The sequence below is a fragment of the Cupressus sempervirens genome, chromosome 2 (genome assembly GCF_028749045.1).
Source record: "Cupressus sempervirens isolate cs-2001-9-10 chromosome 2, ASM2874904v1, whole genome shotgun sequence".
Lineage (NCBI taxonomy): Eukaryota > Viridiplantae > Streptophyta > Pinopsida > Cupressales > Cupressaceae > Cupressus > Cupressus sempervirens.
The window spans coordinates 347059555-347075805 of NC_143119.1; the positions used below are offsets into that span (position 1 = coordinate 347059555).

Consider the following 16251-nt stretch of genomic DNA (forward strand, 5'->3'; position numbering starts at 1 on the left):
TATGAAGGCTTACAAATGTTTGAATAATTCAACTAACTGATGTAATGATGGAAAGTTCAAATGTTAGAACGGATGAGTTTATTAGATAAGAACAATGAGAAGAGAAAAAAGGAACCCGGTGACTACAACAAGTTTATATATGTATATAGAGATGAACCTAGTATTGTACCCAAGAAATAATAGAAAGACACCAAGAAACAACCCGCACTAACCAAGCCATAGACAAGACAAGAGTATTATGCTGATCCCCAACAAAGCAATGATAAAGTTGGAGATCACAAAGTTGAACATGTCCTAGTAAAGTACGTGAGAAGTAACCATTCACCAAAACAAATCATTGGAGATAAGAGTGTTGGATTCATGAATAGAAGTAAGTTGAAGGATAATATATGTTTGATTGTTGAATTTTATCCAAGAACTATATGAAGATGCACTTTATTATGAAGATTAGATCAATGTCATGAATGAAGAGAAAGACCAAATTGAGAAAAAAATGCATGGATATTGGTGTCGCGACCCACAAACAAGAATGTAATTGGAACCAAATGGATTTTCAGGAACAAATTGAATGAGAGTAAAGAAGTTATGAGGAACAATACCAAATGATTTTGAAAGGTTATGCTCAAGAAGAAGGTATTGATTATGGCGAGATCTTTGCCCCTGTAGCAAGATTGGAAGGAGTCAAGATACTATTTGCATACGCAACATACAAAAACTTCAATGTCCATCAAATGGATTTTAAGTCTACATTTTTTAAAGGAATACTCAATGAAGAGGTATACATTGAATAATCTAAAGGATTTGTAAAGCCAAATCAGAAGCACCTGATATGAAAATTTAACAAAGAATTGCATGGACTAAAGAAAGCACAGAGAGTGTGGTATGAAAGGTTGCATTCATATTTGATCAAGATTGGATTTTTTAAAACAAGTGAGAACAATAACTTGTACTTGAAAAGTGAAGCTAAAAATAGGGTACTAGTTGCTGAAATATTTATAGATGATATAATATTTGGTGGTAATTTCTTTCTAGGAAAATAATTTTCTGATCAAATCACTAAAGAGTTTAATATGGCTTAGTTTGGTGAGTTAAGTTTTTCATTGGTTTACAAGTTCATCAAAAAGAAGGTAGTATGCATGTGACTCAGTCTAAGTACATTAGGAGATCTTAAAGACATTTGGTATGGATGAGTCAAGCCTAGTTGGCATGCCTATGGTCACCCAATGCAAATTATCTAAGAAAGATAATACTATTGAAATGAATGAGACACGATACAAATCCATGATTGGAAAGTTAAAATATGGTGTACATAGTAGATCTGGTATTGCACATGTAGTTGGTATTGTTGCAAGATTTTAGTCTAAACCTAAGGATACACACATGACTGCAATTAAAAGGATATTTAGCTACCTAAAATGAACATAAGACTATGGATTATGGTAGAATAAATAAGATGATTTTGAGCTTAGAGTTTACACGGATGTTGATTAATTTGGAAAAGTTGATAATAGAAAAGATACTAGTGGTGGAGCTTTATTTTTAGAAGAAAGAATTATTACATGATTGAGCAAGAAACATAGATGTATATAAGAATTATTACATGATTGAGCAAGAAACATAGATGTATATCTTAGTGTACACTTGAAGTTGAGTATGATGTTCTTTTTATAAATTTCTCACAAATTGTTTGGATTAAGAAACTATTGTAAGGAATGCAAGAAGAAGTTATCGAGCCTATTACTATCCACTGTGATAACAAAAGTGAAATAAACATATCTAAGAATCAAGTGATGCATGCAAAAACCAAGAATATATCTATCAAGTATCATTACTTGAGGGAGAAAGTACAAGAGAAGAAAGTAAGATTGATATGTGAATTCTAAGGAGCAAATTGCAGATATATTTGCAAATCTATTGCTTAAGGATTCTATTGAGTATCTGATAAGTAAGTTAGGGGTCTTTCCCCTATCCAGGATTCACTAAGAAAGTATGCATATTGATTCAATTCATGGATGATTAGATATATCTTTCTAGAGATGATACAAGAGTCCCCTTTCTAGGGATTGTCTCTTGAAATTGTAAAAGCAACTATAATGAGGCTGACGAAATAAGTGAATGCAAGGTACAAGGTATCACTACAAGGTTTATAAGTTTCTCACTAGAACTTATAGTTACCTTTGGAAATATTGTTAAAGGAGGAGAGAAGAAATAAGAGAGATGATTAAGTAAATGGGGAGATGAACTAATAATGGAGATGAGTAAGTAATGAAGTATTGAATGAAGAAATGAGTCAAAATAGAGTAATTAAAAGCTGAAGATGTTATTGAAATATGAAGTACATCCAAAGGGGGAGAAATCGTCAAATTGAAGAACCTAATGTTGAACCTATTATGGAGAACCAAAATGAAGTAAAAAAGCTGAAGATGTGTTTGTATTTGATATTTCATGATGTAATATTATGTATTGTGATATCTTATATGTTTATGTATTGCCATCAATGCCAAAGGGGGAGATTGTTAGCCCCAACTGATAATGTTGTTAATGTATGTGAACAAGTCATATCAATATTTATGTTGTCATTGATGTCAAGACTTAATTAGTTATACATTATGTTAATTTAGTAGAGTGTCATATTATTTGATTGATGAAGAGGATTTGAATAACTTGTATAGTGATATAAGTGTTGATACATGAATGGTATTGAATGGGTACTAGAATGAGTTAGACTCTAACAATATAATATTGTTTTGATTGGTTTACATGATTTGATTAAGTGCTAGAATCATGTATAAACAAGATAGTTTGTTCATTGAATGAAAGAATTACAATATTAATTGTGTTACTATAGTTATCACTAATTACATGATAAGAAAGTGAATAATACATAGTGTTAACAAGAAAGTTTAGTGTTAATCGAGTCTAGTATTGATCATGAAGCAAGATATAATTTTCACTGAGCTTAGATAGAAAGAACAAGTTTAGAAAAGATTCTAAAGCCAACATTTGATGAAAATTAAGAATGTTCAAGGAGTTTAAAGGATAAGGATGAAGTTAGTTAAAAGTTCAACAGTTAGAGAAATTCAAAGAAGATCTAATGAAGTAGATTTATAAATTTGAAATAGAACACAAAGTTCAAGATGGAAGTCTATTTCCTAAGTGTCTAAACTCAATGAACCTGAACCTGATGAAGATCTAAAAATTATGATTAAGTAGTAAAACCTAGAATATTCTAGAGGAACAAAAAAAAAATTCTATTGAAGGGATGACACATGATGTTTATTATTGTGGATGTTTTTGACTCAAGTTGATCAAGTTAATGAAGGAATAAGGTGAACCAAGAAGAATAGTATTGTGAAGATCAAGTAAAGGAAGTGCTAATTTGAAGTGTGAAGTATGTGAATCAACCAAAAAGGGATTAGAAGAAAGAAATTGAGTGAAGTGAAAATTTGAGCAAGCAAGGTAGTGCTAAAACCTAATAGATCATTTCGTTATTACTTTCTTACCATTGTAGCAAAAAACTCTCTTAACCGAAAAAACTTGACAATCATTTGAAATTCTATATGGTAATATTTAATAGTAATTTTTTGTAAGTCCTTTAGAGTAGCCTACTCTTTAGAAATGTCAAGGAGTGATAAGGTTTAGATGATCTTTGGTGTAAATCCTCTAACAAGGTCACATTAAAATAGTGCATGTAACCTTTAACAAGGTTGGCTCCTAACAAAGCTCACTTTAAAAGAGTGAAACTATTTGGGCTACTAGTTCCCAGGTGATTTTTCTCTTTACAGGGTTTCCATGTTAAATACTTGTGTCAAAATCTATGAATACTTATTATTTTGCATGTTTATTTCATTTTAATTATTTAATTTGTAACTCAATATAAGTTGAATGATTATTTAGATAAAAGGTATAGTAAGGTATATTAAGTTGACAATCTGATGCAAAGTTTATATCAGTTTGAATTATAATGCTAGATTGGGTTATAGTAAGGTATATTAAGTTGACAATCCGATGCAAAGTTTATACTAGTTTGAATTATAATGCTAGATTGGGTTACTAAGTTAATGATTTGAAAGTTTAAGAAGTTTAATTTGGTGAAAAGTGTTTTTAAGGCCTGTAGGATAATTAATTATAACTATTTCACCCAACAACCCCACCGCGCCCCAGCGCCCCACCCCCCCCCCCCCCCCCACCCCCCCCCCCCCCCCCCCCCATCTAAAACTTTGAAATCATTGTTTTGAGATCCTAGATTTTGAAATTTTCCTCTTCCAAGATGTCTTCAAAGTGTGGAGATAGTGCATATGAAATGCATATCTAGGACAATTTCTAAAATGCTCCAAGTTTGTAATGAAAATAGATAATGCAAGATAATTGATGGATGAAGATGGATATTGCAATCCTAAATGATCCCACAATGCTCTCAAATTATCTCAAATTCTTAGAATGATAAAATGCACCTAGTTTATTAGAGTTCTTAATATTGCTAAAAATTCACAAGATTGCTAATTATCTTGAATGAGAGAAATGTGTCTCCTTTTATAGCTTTTAGCATCCTCAAGCCTAGGTGGAAAGATCTAACAATGGAGATTAAAAGTTGGAAAGACCAATTATTAACATTGAATTTGTTGGAGAGGTTGAGATAAATATGGATTAAGTTGGAATGTGAGAGAAAGGATAGGAAGAATGTGGAAGGGAAAGACACATGTCAAGTGTCTCACAAAGAGCACTCAGAATAAGATGCAGAGACTCATTCTTCATGGGGAATCTTTTTATAAGTGTCTCATGAGTCACATTTGACCACATGAGGTGCCTAAAAGAATCTCCAAAATGATAGGAGAGGTGGCATGGACTAGGTGTATTAAGGACTTATGTTCATGGGACATAGTCTCATAAGCCCACATACCCCTTCTTGACCCCTTAGAAGTAGGGTTTATTGGTGAGGGAAAATAGGGTCATTTAATAATTAAAATAAATCAATTATTCTAGCAAAAGTGCTGTGTCAAGGAACTTGGACAAGTGAGGTGGAAGATGAGAACTTAGTTGTAAGGTAAATATATGATTAACTAATTAAATCCCTTAATATTATTAATTAGAAGACTTTGAATAAGAAGAATGGACTACTTGTGAAATTAAAAAAATTAAATTAAAGAATTTATTTAGTAATAAAGGAATATATCGTAAATTAAATAATAAATATTTAATTAATTTATCAAGCCAAATCTTAGTGTATAAACTTATCACCATTGTCTTCACTCTAGTATTATCTTTATTATTTTCCTTCTTGAGGTCTTCATTCTCTTCAACATCATAACCCTAGGCCTCCTTGTATTTGAATTTATAGGAAAATGAGTGACAATCTAGCATGAGTTCCTATGGGTGCTTGTTTCTTCCACCACTTCATGGATAAGATAGTTGGCTTTCTTAATCTTTGATTTTCCCTATCAACTTGAAAAGAGTTTATTTTTTCTTTTTAATCAATGGTTTCAATCTTAATAGTGGGTTCTATTGTAAAAGTAGAGTGTATGGATTTTTGGCTAGGTTAACATGAACCACCTTTAAGGCTAGAGTTTTGTAGGCATTTCTTCCTATTAAATCTAGGAAAATCAATGATACTTGTAAAGATTAGAGATTGAGGCAAAGGGACTTCATAGACCACAATTTTATGTGGAGGCTAGAGAGTAAGGTAGAAGTGGTTGAGATGAAAAATAAGCCCCATGTGGAGTGAATTTGGTCTTTTAGCTTGGATTTTGATAATATAAAAAAATCTCTTTACTAGAGTTCTCAAGAGAGTTCAACAAAAAGAGCGAGAAGGAAATTAAAATCTTATTATGAAAATGATTCATTGTAGGCATGTGATGATAGGAAACGACCTTCAACCTTCTAATAGTGAAATGCTTCATGACCATAAGACATGTCTCATTCTAGGGTTCAAAGTTTGGCGCTTTCATAACCCTATACATTTTTATAGGGAATTCATCTCGACAGAGAATTGATTCAAGCTCTCTATGTCTAAAACTTGGCTCTAATTCCACCATTTCCTTCTAGTCATCCAGTGACCTTTGCAATAACATCTTCATTGACTTCAAAGTGGAGCAATAAGTAGGAGATGTTCATCACAATAAGTCAAATTTTGATATTTCTATCAAGATTTAACTATGCATTTTTTGATTCAATGGGTGTTAAGTGTTCTATTCATCATCACCAGAGATGGGTTTGTGTAAATCACTACTCATTAAATATGGGTCAATGAGTTTGATGCAAAAACTACATAGTTAAATCCTAATAGCAATATCACAATTTGACTTGTTGTGGGAAAAACCTCCTATTTCTCAATTGATGAGCTCAAGGTGTTTTCTTATGAATGGTTCATAAGGCATAACACTTGGTGAAGGTTTTACCAATGGGGTTGCAAGTAGAGTAGATTTAACAATGGAGGAAACTATATAGTTAAGTGTGTTTGGTCTAGAGTAGTGCTAGGATGGGTGACCTCCCAAGAAGTCTCGATGCTTCACCTTTGTGAGCATCACCTAGATCCAATGAGTGCTAAGTATTCTATTCATTTCCATGAGAGATGTGTTTGTGTAAACCACTACTCATGAAACATAGGTCAATGAGTTTGACTCAAAGACTACACAGTTAAATCTTGATAGCAATATCACAATTTGACTTGTTGTGGAAAACATCTCCTACATATCAATTGATGAGCTTAGGGGGATTTCTAATGAATGGTTAATAAGGCACAACACATGGTGAAGGTTTTGTAAATAGGGTTGCAAGTAGCATGGGTTTAACAATGAAGGAAACTTTGTAATTAAGTGTTCTTAAGATGGAGTAGTACTAGGATGGCTGGCCTCCCAGGATGTCTCACTGCTAAGTGTTTTATTCATTGTCATGAGAGATGGGTTTGTGTAAACTTTTAATCATAAAATATGGGTCAATGAGTTTGACTCAAATACTATAGAGTCCTGGTAACAATATCACAACCCTTCTAGCTATGATCATAATATAGCAAATTGAAAAGAAAAAAATTACGTGTAGCTTATCAAGTTCTCAATGAACTAAGAAAAACCCCCCTTTTCCATATTTGCTAGACCATAGCATCATGCTTTCTGGACTAAATTCTCACTCTTTCACCACCTATGTTAAGAAAACCAAAGATGCCCTCAGTAGAAACCTGCAAAAATAATAGAGCACACTGGCTATAATTATTCTGCATTTCTCAATAAAAATCATAACTAGTGCCACCATTCTCTTCTACAATAAGACAAGATTCTTGATAAATTCTTATCTTAATAGATTAATTTGTTCTATAGTTTTATATTTTTGTTGTTTGAAAGCTGTGTAGAAATAATTGAAGAGGTCCAAAAGTATTGAATATGACATTTCAACAGGTAATAATAAACAATAATAATTATAAATAAGTTAGGATGAGGTGTCAATCAAAGATTAATTATATTTAGATAAAATTGACATCTGAATATGATATCTTTGGTAGATTTTTTTTAAAGATAAGAATGTCAATCTTAATACATGAGCTTTTGGCATTACATATTCTACTTCTTCCTAGTAGAGTTCATTCGCATTTAAAAACATTTCTCTTGGTGAACTCCTGTACATGTAGTGACAGACACTAGAGGCTCTTCAATTATGCGATCTACTGTAAGTTCTACAAATAACAAAGCACAAGATTCCGTACAAAGAGAGGAAATGGGTTGGATCACTCCATCAACTGTAGCGACGGTTGTTTCAGCATGTTTCGTTGCATGGCTCCTGCAAATTATAGCCTTTTCACCAATTTCACCTGGTCCCAGCATTTTTCAGTCCGATTATGAACCTCAAGCCCACTTCGTTAAGAACAATGTTCTGCAGGTAAACACTGTTTTCACAAACAAATAGTAAATCTTTGAGCTCTAGTTAATAGTTTTTTTTTTGTGAAACATTGACTGGATTGAATCTTATTAGATCGTATTTGGCGGTGAAAACTGTTTCATCAATTTTGATGACTCATCTTTGCTTTTCTTTACATAAAAAAAGATTCAGAAATTGCATAGCAATATTATAGATTGGAAATTTATAAGATACATCTTGTCATTTCCCACTTACCATTCTATGATTTTGCTAAAAGGGTTGATTCTATTCATGATATCAGAGTGTTTTTCAAGTTAAATGGTTTATATACTTAGATTTATCTGAACTCCTTGTGTTCAGACTATTGAGAAATTAGGGGAAGGCTTCTTGGAGGGGCCAGAGGATTCAGCTGTAGATGGGAATGGACTGATTTACACTGCAACTCAAGATGGGTGGATTAAAAGAATGCATCCAAATGGATCATGGGAAGATTGGAAGAAGGTGGGAGGAAGTCTTCTTGGCCTCGCTGTGTCCAGGAGTGGACATATTATTGTTTGTGATCCTGAGCGGGTAAGATTGCTACTATTACAGTTGTTTTGATTTCATTTTAGTAGTTTAGAATGTAGTAAATTTGTTATGATTATTTTTATTTTTATTTTGAAGTTTAAAATGTGAGAATTTTTAATTAGATAAATTGGGAGGGAACTGAATTTTTATATTAAGTCAAAAGATGAAATATAAATGAGCTCATAAGGAGTGAACTCAGGAAGCTGAAAATCTAGCAATTAACTCTATTCAAAGATTACTACATTATAATATTTAAAAATAAATAAATAAGCATAAACAAAAATCAAATCAAGACTAAAACTAGAGAGAAGGGATCAAACTCATTGACCTATATTTCATGAATAGTGATTCATAGGAACCCATCTCCTATTTATCTATCATATCCTTATTATTTTTATTTTTATTTTTTTTAGATAAAAGATTGAAATAAATAATAGATTATATTGAGATTAAGAACAATTGTTTTTTAACATAACTTAAGAGCCACAATGAATGATGAAGCAAACCATGACTTCAATGAGCAAGAAAACAAATAACTTGCCACTCAAAAGTCGATTCTGATCAAAGTCATTAACCCTGTTAATTTTAAGGCATCTACCACATATTGTTGCAATTTCTCATAAGAATAGTTTGAGTGACAAAATCAAAACAGGAAAGTTAGCAGAAATCCTTGTCTTTGCGCATTTTGCCTCAGCTATTCATCTTCTCCTGTCCACACTGCCAGCTGTAGGTAAATATTTATATTTGGGGACAGCTCTTTCTAACATTATTAAATATCTGAAGGTTCAAGAGTTCAAGGGGAAAGAACCAATTAGAAAATCCTCTTCCTTGTTGAAATGCATCTTAAAGATAATTTCTCTTACAGATAATGTCATCTTTATCAATTAAACTCCAATTCAGGAACATTTTTACATAGAAACAAAATAATCTTGCAAATCTCTAATTTAGCTTGCTGTTAGCATCCTCATTAATCTTGACATGAACAAAACCTGTGCTAAAAGTGATGGAATCAGCTGTAAGCAAATGCTAGACGACTCTCTCCAAATCAACTAGCTGCTTCAAAACCACTCTTTCAACATTATCTTAGGGTCTTCATGGTTATTTTTCACAAGAGCAATGGCATATAGAATCCCCTCATTTTCTTCTTCAGAGGGCACCAATAGCATAGTCTCTTAACATGTTCCTCGGTACAAATTATTTAGGAAATTAGCTACAGTTATTTTAAACTATTTTATATGATATATAAGATCAATTTAACTAATTCAACACAAGTCAGATGTATAGACTCTATTCAAAAGACCAATAGATGCCCTTTAAATTCTTTATATGCATATTGTGGGACACCATGTTTGTTTGATCTAAATAGACAAGGAAACATATTCATTACTCTGCAGGGCCTGCTCAAAGTTAGTGATGAGGAAGTCTCTATTATAACTTCTAAAATCGATGGAGAAAAAATCAGGTTGGTTGTGGGCTTTCATTTATACTAATCAAGCTCAATACTTAATATCTCACTGTTGAGATAAAAACTTGCATGGAACAAGCGCTATGTTTGATGATTTGGTTTTTTCAGATTTGTTGACGCAGTTGTGGAAGGTAGTGATGGAAGTTTATATTTCTCAAATGCCAGTACAAAGTTTCCATATAGCCGTTGCATTTTGGACTTTCTAGAAGGAGAACCATATGGCCGCCTTCTCAAATATGACCCACAAACCAAAAAGACAAGTGTGCTGCTTGATGGCCTTGCCTTTGCAAATGGAGTAGCCCTGCCTCCATCTGAAGACTATGTGGCTATCTGCGAGACTTGGAAGTAAGTTTTACATAATAATTATAATGGCATATTCTAATAATTTATTTTATAATGGCTGTATGTACATACATTAATCTAGCTTTTCTTGATAGCTTTTAGTTTTGACTGTGTGATTAATTTTTCATAACAGATCATAGAACATGATCTATTATCAAAGATCATTTTCTCTCTTAAAGTTAACTCATTCTGATTACAAGTACATGGAACATGATTGAAAACATTGATAAAAAATTGATCATACAATCAAATATAAAGCTATCAAGACACATTAAGTTAGATTATATGTATTCTAATTACTAAAAAAAACTAAATATTTAAGATTGAATCTACATTGTAGATCATTAGAATTCTGATTGTCTAGGAGAATTAAGAGTGCAAATTATTAAATTCATCTGATTAAAAAATTTATTGTTTAAAATATTTGAGAAAAATACTAATTTGATCTATATATATTTAAGCTATAAATTCTTGTAAGTGGATAGGTTTAGGTGTCCTAAATATTGGATTAAAGGAGAGAAATCTGGGAAAACAGAAGTTCTTGTGGATAATTTGCCTGGAGGCCCGGATAACATAAATATTGCTTCAGATGGGCATTCATATTGGATAGCTATCCTAAAGGTACCTAAAAATTTTCATTTTCTATCGCTATCTTAAAGGTACCTAAAAAATCTCTCTATAAAATTGAAAACTAATTTGTACTTCTTAATGTGTGCAGTTGCGTATCAAGGCAGTACAATTCATGTTCAAATATTCCATTTTCAGACATATATTGGCAAGATATCCAACATTATTGAATCAGTTTGGGTTCACAACTGGTTGGGCAATGGTGGCAAAGGTTGGAGAAGATGGTACAATTATCAAAACGTTTGATGATTCAAATGGGAAAGTTATATCATTTGTGACATCTGCCATGGAGGTGGGAGAATATCTCTACTTAGGCAACCTGAACACAAAATTCCTTGGTCGATTGAATTTGAATGAAGTCCGTCAGTAGATCATCTTTTTATAGTAAAAGGCCATTAAAACAATTTGATCTTAGATGTTATCTTGGGTAAATATTTTAACAAGAACGCCTTTATATTTTATGTGGAGATCCTTTGAAATCTTGATAAATAATTATGCTTAGATGACAAACAATTCGAAGAAAATCTTTGCGGAGGCACCTTAAACGGGAGCAACGGGGAAGGTGAGCACTAGAGCATAGGTATTAACACCAATTTTAAATGGCATGTACACATCATACGCTCATATTTAGCCGATAGGCTTTCCCATTGGAGTTCACTCCAGCCGGAAGTTGTCTCACACCGACAAAAAAACTTATCAGAAAACTATTTTCCCATCATGAATTAGGGTGATTGATCTTTATGTCAAATCTACCAGATTTTATCTTGATTGAATATCGTAAGTAATTATCAATTTTTAAATCACGTCATTCATTGCATATTTTTCTCTTTCACACGTTATCGATCTGTTTTGTCACTTGCGTGTCAGACCTCTCATTCTCTGTTTTCTCTTTTCGTCCCGGCGGAAATAAGGAGCAACAGGAGATTTTCATTTACATTTGGATTTACAATCCTCTTCCTGATCATATACCGCTGCAAATGTCTTCTACGATTAAACATGAGTCTCAGCCTCAGCCCTCCCATCGTCTTCTCCCTTCCTTTGTTCAAAGCCAAGCTATTTTCGTCCTTAAAAAGGTCAGGGCAAATGAAACGGGACTGAAGCTTCAAAACAAGCCTCTGTTAAGGAGTCCTCAGAATGGAGGAATGCGTATTCTTGTTATTTTTGTGCTTTGTCTGTTAATAAAATTCCAATATAGCTCTCTATATTAACTTGCGCTGTTCAGGCCCACTCAAGTTTCTAGATCAAAGCTTAACTTTGTAAGTGTTGAAAGAAAGAATGTACAGAGTTTAAGAAAATTGGATGGATGCGTTCAGAGATTCCAGCTATTGCTTAGAATCATTACAGAGATTGCTTGCTCTTCCTGTGATGTGTTAATGTTTCGGTCTACATTAGATTCTCCTCTGTGGCAGACTCATATATATGTACAGGTCTGAATAAGAGTTTTGAAGGGCCCGATCCTTCTCTCAATGACACTGTTCTGTTCACGCTCCTTTTTCTATAATATGCGATATTCATTCAAAGATGTTTGCTGTAGAATTGAGGAGTAAGGCGACAGAGATATGAAGCACTTCAGGATATCGAAACCAGAACATTGTTCTGCCACCCGTATCCAAGTATTAATCTGCCGACTATGTAAATACGGCAATATTGTACTATAGTCTTTCTGCTCTCTCCACATATACTTCCTTAATCAGCCTGATAAGTCTGAGATATTGTACCAATTATAAATTTGAGTCGGTTAAAGTATGAGTATTCCATCTTCTCTTCTTAATAATCTTTCAAGGATTAATAATGTCTCCCAAACATTGAATTAATCCTCATGAATCTTGTCTCTGAATCCTCCTATAATATAAGCAGGACTTTATAAGTTTTGCTCAATATGATGAGATATAAGCCATCATACTTTGGTGACTTTCATATCGGCATAATTATTTTTAAGTCTTCAATCACTTTAGTTTAACAGCACCAATAAAAAGCCTGATGCTGGTCTTCCGATGGCAATTATTAAATATTATGGAGTGCTGCACAAAGACAAGTTGCATTCGAATGATTAAACAATAATAATAATCTTCCCAAGAAGAGGTATCACCAACGATATTATTAGTTTCAACGGAATTGTTAATGTATTACTCGTCCTTTTTTAATTGTTGTTGACAGTTGTGAAAATCCCATTTGAAAATGCATATGCTTAATGCTTATATAGCACTTGAATGTAATTGTCGTTTTAGTTTTAAAATAGATAGCCAAATTCATGTGATGCTTGTACAACTTCTGATTCCATCTGAAAAGATATCTATTCATAAATTTCATATAATTGGTGCTGCAACATGTAACCTTTGAGGAACATAAAATCTGTTAATTGAAACATTGTATTTAAAAGTATATCATTTCAAGTGAACTATAATTAAATATAATATAATTAAATACCTAAGAAAACCTTAACACTAATAAATATATTGAAATAGGAATTCTTTTTTCCAAAATATAAATTTCTAAGCCTAATAATAGTATTGAATAGAGTTGTCCATCTTTTCTCCATATTTTATCATTATCGTCAATAATTTATAAAACATAAAATTTGTGAATAATTCACTACACAAAAGAAATTAAAAAAATAGAAATCAATCACATCTTTACCTTTTTCTAGTTGTGTTATAATTTAGAACACTTATTTCCAATGCAAACTTCTCTTTTTGTAAGCTGCATTATTGCCTTGTATTCCTTGTTATGGCCCAAGTCCTTAATTTTACTCTACTGCTTGAAGAATTGAAGTGTAAGAAGGAGAAGAAAGTCATGGATTTGGGCTCTACTATTACTAAAATTTCCTTCATCACTTTGTTGATCCAAACTGATAAAGTCTTCCTCCAGCCGGGCACTAAATAACATGCAGAGCTAGATGTTAAAAATGGAGAAGTGGATGTTGGAGAGCACCAAAATGGACTACAGTGACCGACCCCACTTATGGTAAAGTGGGGATGCATACACGGTAGTTACTTGTGATCCTCCTCTTCATTCTCTTTCCTGTGGTGTTTGACAAAACTTTAAGTTATGCACATACTGCTTATTACTACATTAGTTTTGTTGTCAAATTCACCCTTTCCATAGTTGATAAACACCTCTTCCACATCTACTAGGAGATGCCTTCCAACCATTGTTGTGAATTCTGTAAAATAATGCTATTTTGAAGAACAAGTATGCCCATAAAAAATGCATTACGAAGACATTGTTTTAAAGAGACTAATACAGCTAAATTCACACATTAACATGAGGCTATTTGATCTGATAAATAAAAAATAAATACTTTTCACACCAGTAAACAATATATCAATCAAACCATAGCAAACAAAGCTCAAAACTTCTTAACCACAAAAAACCAATAAAAACAACAGATGAACAATTTCCAATAGATAAATATTGAGTTATACAATTGAACAATTGCAAAACATGTTTCTCAAAATAAGGTTCCAATAAAATCACATCCAACCAAAATAACTAGAAATTGAAAATCATAACATTAATAAAAATCTATATCAAACCAATCTAGCACAATATCAAAGGGCACAAAAAACTAATCCCCAATAGCAATATAAACTTTCCAAAATACAATAGCCTAATCATTCAAGCATGGATAAAATCAACAATCATCCAAACCAACCTCCAAATTCATAAATCAAATGCCCATACATATTACATTGCACCAAAAGCTCATTTAGATCATCAACACATAAGGTAGTTATTGCACCCGAAGTTAAAATGTAAAAGTTCTCTAGCTAGAATTTGTCTCGCACCGGATAAACTAGTAAATGGTATCAGGTGACCAGTAAACGGTTTCCTCTCATAAAAAAATGGTTTACTCTCATTGAAAGAATAATATTAAATTTTCTATGCAATCTAAAGCTATAAATCCACTAAATTCTTTTTTTCAAGGTAATCAAAATATGATATAGGGAATAGATAAATTAAAACTTAAAAGCATGTATAACTATTGCAATAAACCATGGTATAGGAATGAGTTGGTTGCCAGAGGGAAAACGGTGATGAGGTCTATCTTCTAAGCATGCCACCTCATTCTGGACTAATGAACCCCATGGGGCCAAATGGAGACAATATTAAATAAATAAATAGTTCTTTTAATCAGTAGAACCAGTCAAAATGTAGCTATCATAGGAAATCGAGGAAGGGACATTCAAACCAATCTTGCTAAGAAATTATAAGGTAGTGATCTATTTAATTTGTGATTATAAAATGACTAATTGTCTATTAGATGTATAGACCAATTGGATGAATGACATGATTTCTTCTAGTAGGCAAATATTTAGTTGTCTTGTATGTTTTTTTTTAAAAGTCATGTCAATACTTATTTTTTAAGAGTTTGTTAAATTTAAAAAAATTAATAGGTTTGTAATGACATAACAATTTATCAATTGATTAATCAAGTTGGATATTTCAATTGAAAATAATGCTTAAAAAGAATGTTGTTTTAGCATTATATTTAATCTTACATAATAGAAATCAAATTTTATTCATAAGGTCCTTGATAATTAAATTGCTCTATAAAATTGAAATTCCTTCGAAATACTCACATATAATTTAGAGGGCATGAAGTTAGAACATTGTATTATAATATCATCTCACCAAGCTTTGTTATATATTGTCTATGTGTTTCCATATCAAAAATTTTGAGATCTTAAATGTTTGGGGCATTTGATCCTCAAGAGTTTATAAAAAATGAAAAGAAAAAGAAAAGGTATTTTTTTAAATTCATATATGTATTGGTTTAATGATCATATCTCATAAAATTGTCTTTATTATATTCTCATGTATTGTAATATGCTAAATCTCCCTTATTAAAAAATAAATTATATATTTAATATCAAATATATCTAAAATATATCTTTTCTTTTTAAATTTATATTAGTCTATTTTATATTGTATTACATCATTAATAGTTAAGATGAAATAATTACAAGTAAACATAAATTTTGAAGGGTTCTGAGAACTCTATACAAGTGAATTCTATGAGATATGTAGCCTAGAATCCAAAAAGATTTGACAAGCTACACAAAATTGAAAGATGGGTTTTGAAAAGGATCCCATAAACTCCAAGAGGATTTTGAATAAGCTCTCATAACCTTCAAGTGAATCTCAGCATGCTCCCACAAGCACACAAATAAATCTCTCAACAAGGCATCCACAAATATAGAAGAAGTCCTTAACCAAGTAACTTAAGGCCAAATAAGATGTCCGCTATATGCATAGAGATGTAGAGTAAAATCTTTAAACCAAACCCAAAAATGTCATACATAATCAATAAACAATGGATAGGCAACAAGAGAGTAAAAATCATAGGCCTATAATTCCAAAGGTAACAAAAGAAGGTGACGTAAAAATTGGCATAGAAAAAA

The 16251-nt window shown here is 32.1% G+C and overlaps 1 protein-coding gene across 1 annotated transcript; it reads left to right on the plus strand.

Annotated features, from left to right (window-relative positions):
• Positions 1–7532: 7532 nt before the first annotated feature.
• Positions 7533–11313, plus strand: LOC149572551 (protein STRICTOSIDINE SYNTHASE-LIKE 4-like). Its single transcript, XM_089813658.1, has 6 exons — positions 7533–7866; positions 8206–8415; positions 9807–9874; positions 9986–10222; positions 10705–10840; positions 10938–11313. The coding sequence occupies exons 1-6, from the start codon at positions 7645–7647 to the stop codon at positions 11214–11216; spliced, it is 1152 nt and encodes a 383-aa protein (XP_089669784.1). The 5' UTR covers positions 7533–7644; the 3' UTR covers positions 11217–11313.
• The last annotated feature ends 4938 nt before the right edge of the window (positions 11314–16251 follow it).

Coding starts and splice junctions, on each gene's coding strand:
- LOC149572551 (XM_089813658.1), top strand. CDS start 7,645: ATGCGATCTACTGTAAGTTCTACAAATAACAAAGCACAAGATTCCGTA. Junction 8,416..9,806: donor TTGTTTGTGATCCTGAGCGG/GTAAGATTGCTA, acceptor ATTACTCTGCAG/GGCCTGCTCAAAGTTAGTGA. Junction 10,841..10,937: donor ATTGGATAGCTATCCTAAAG/GTACCTAAAAAT, acceptor TAATGTGTGCAG/TTGCGTATCAAGGCAGTACA.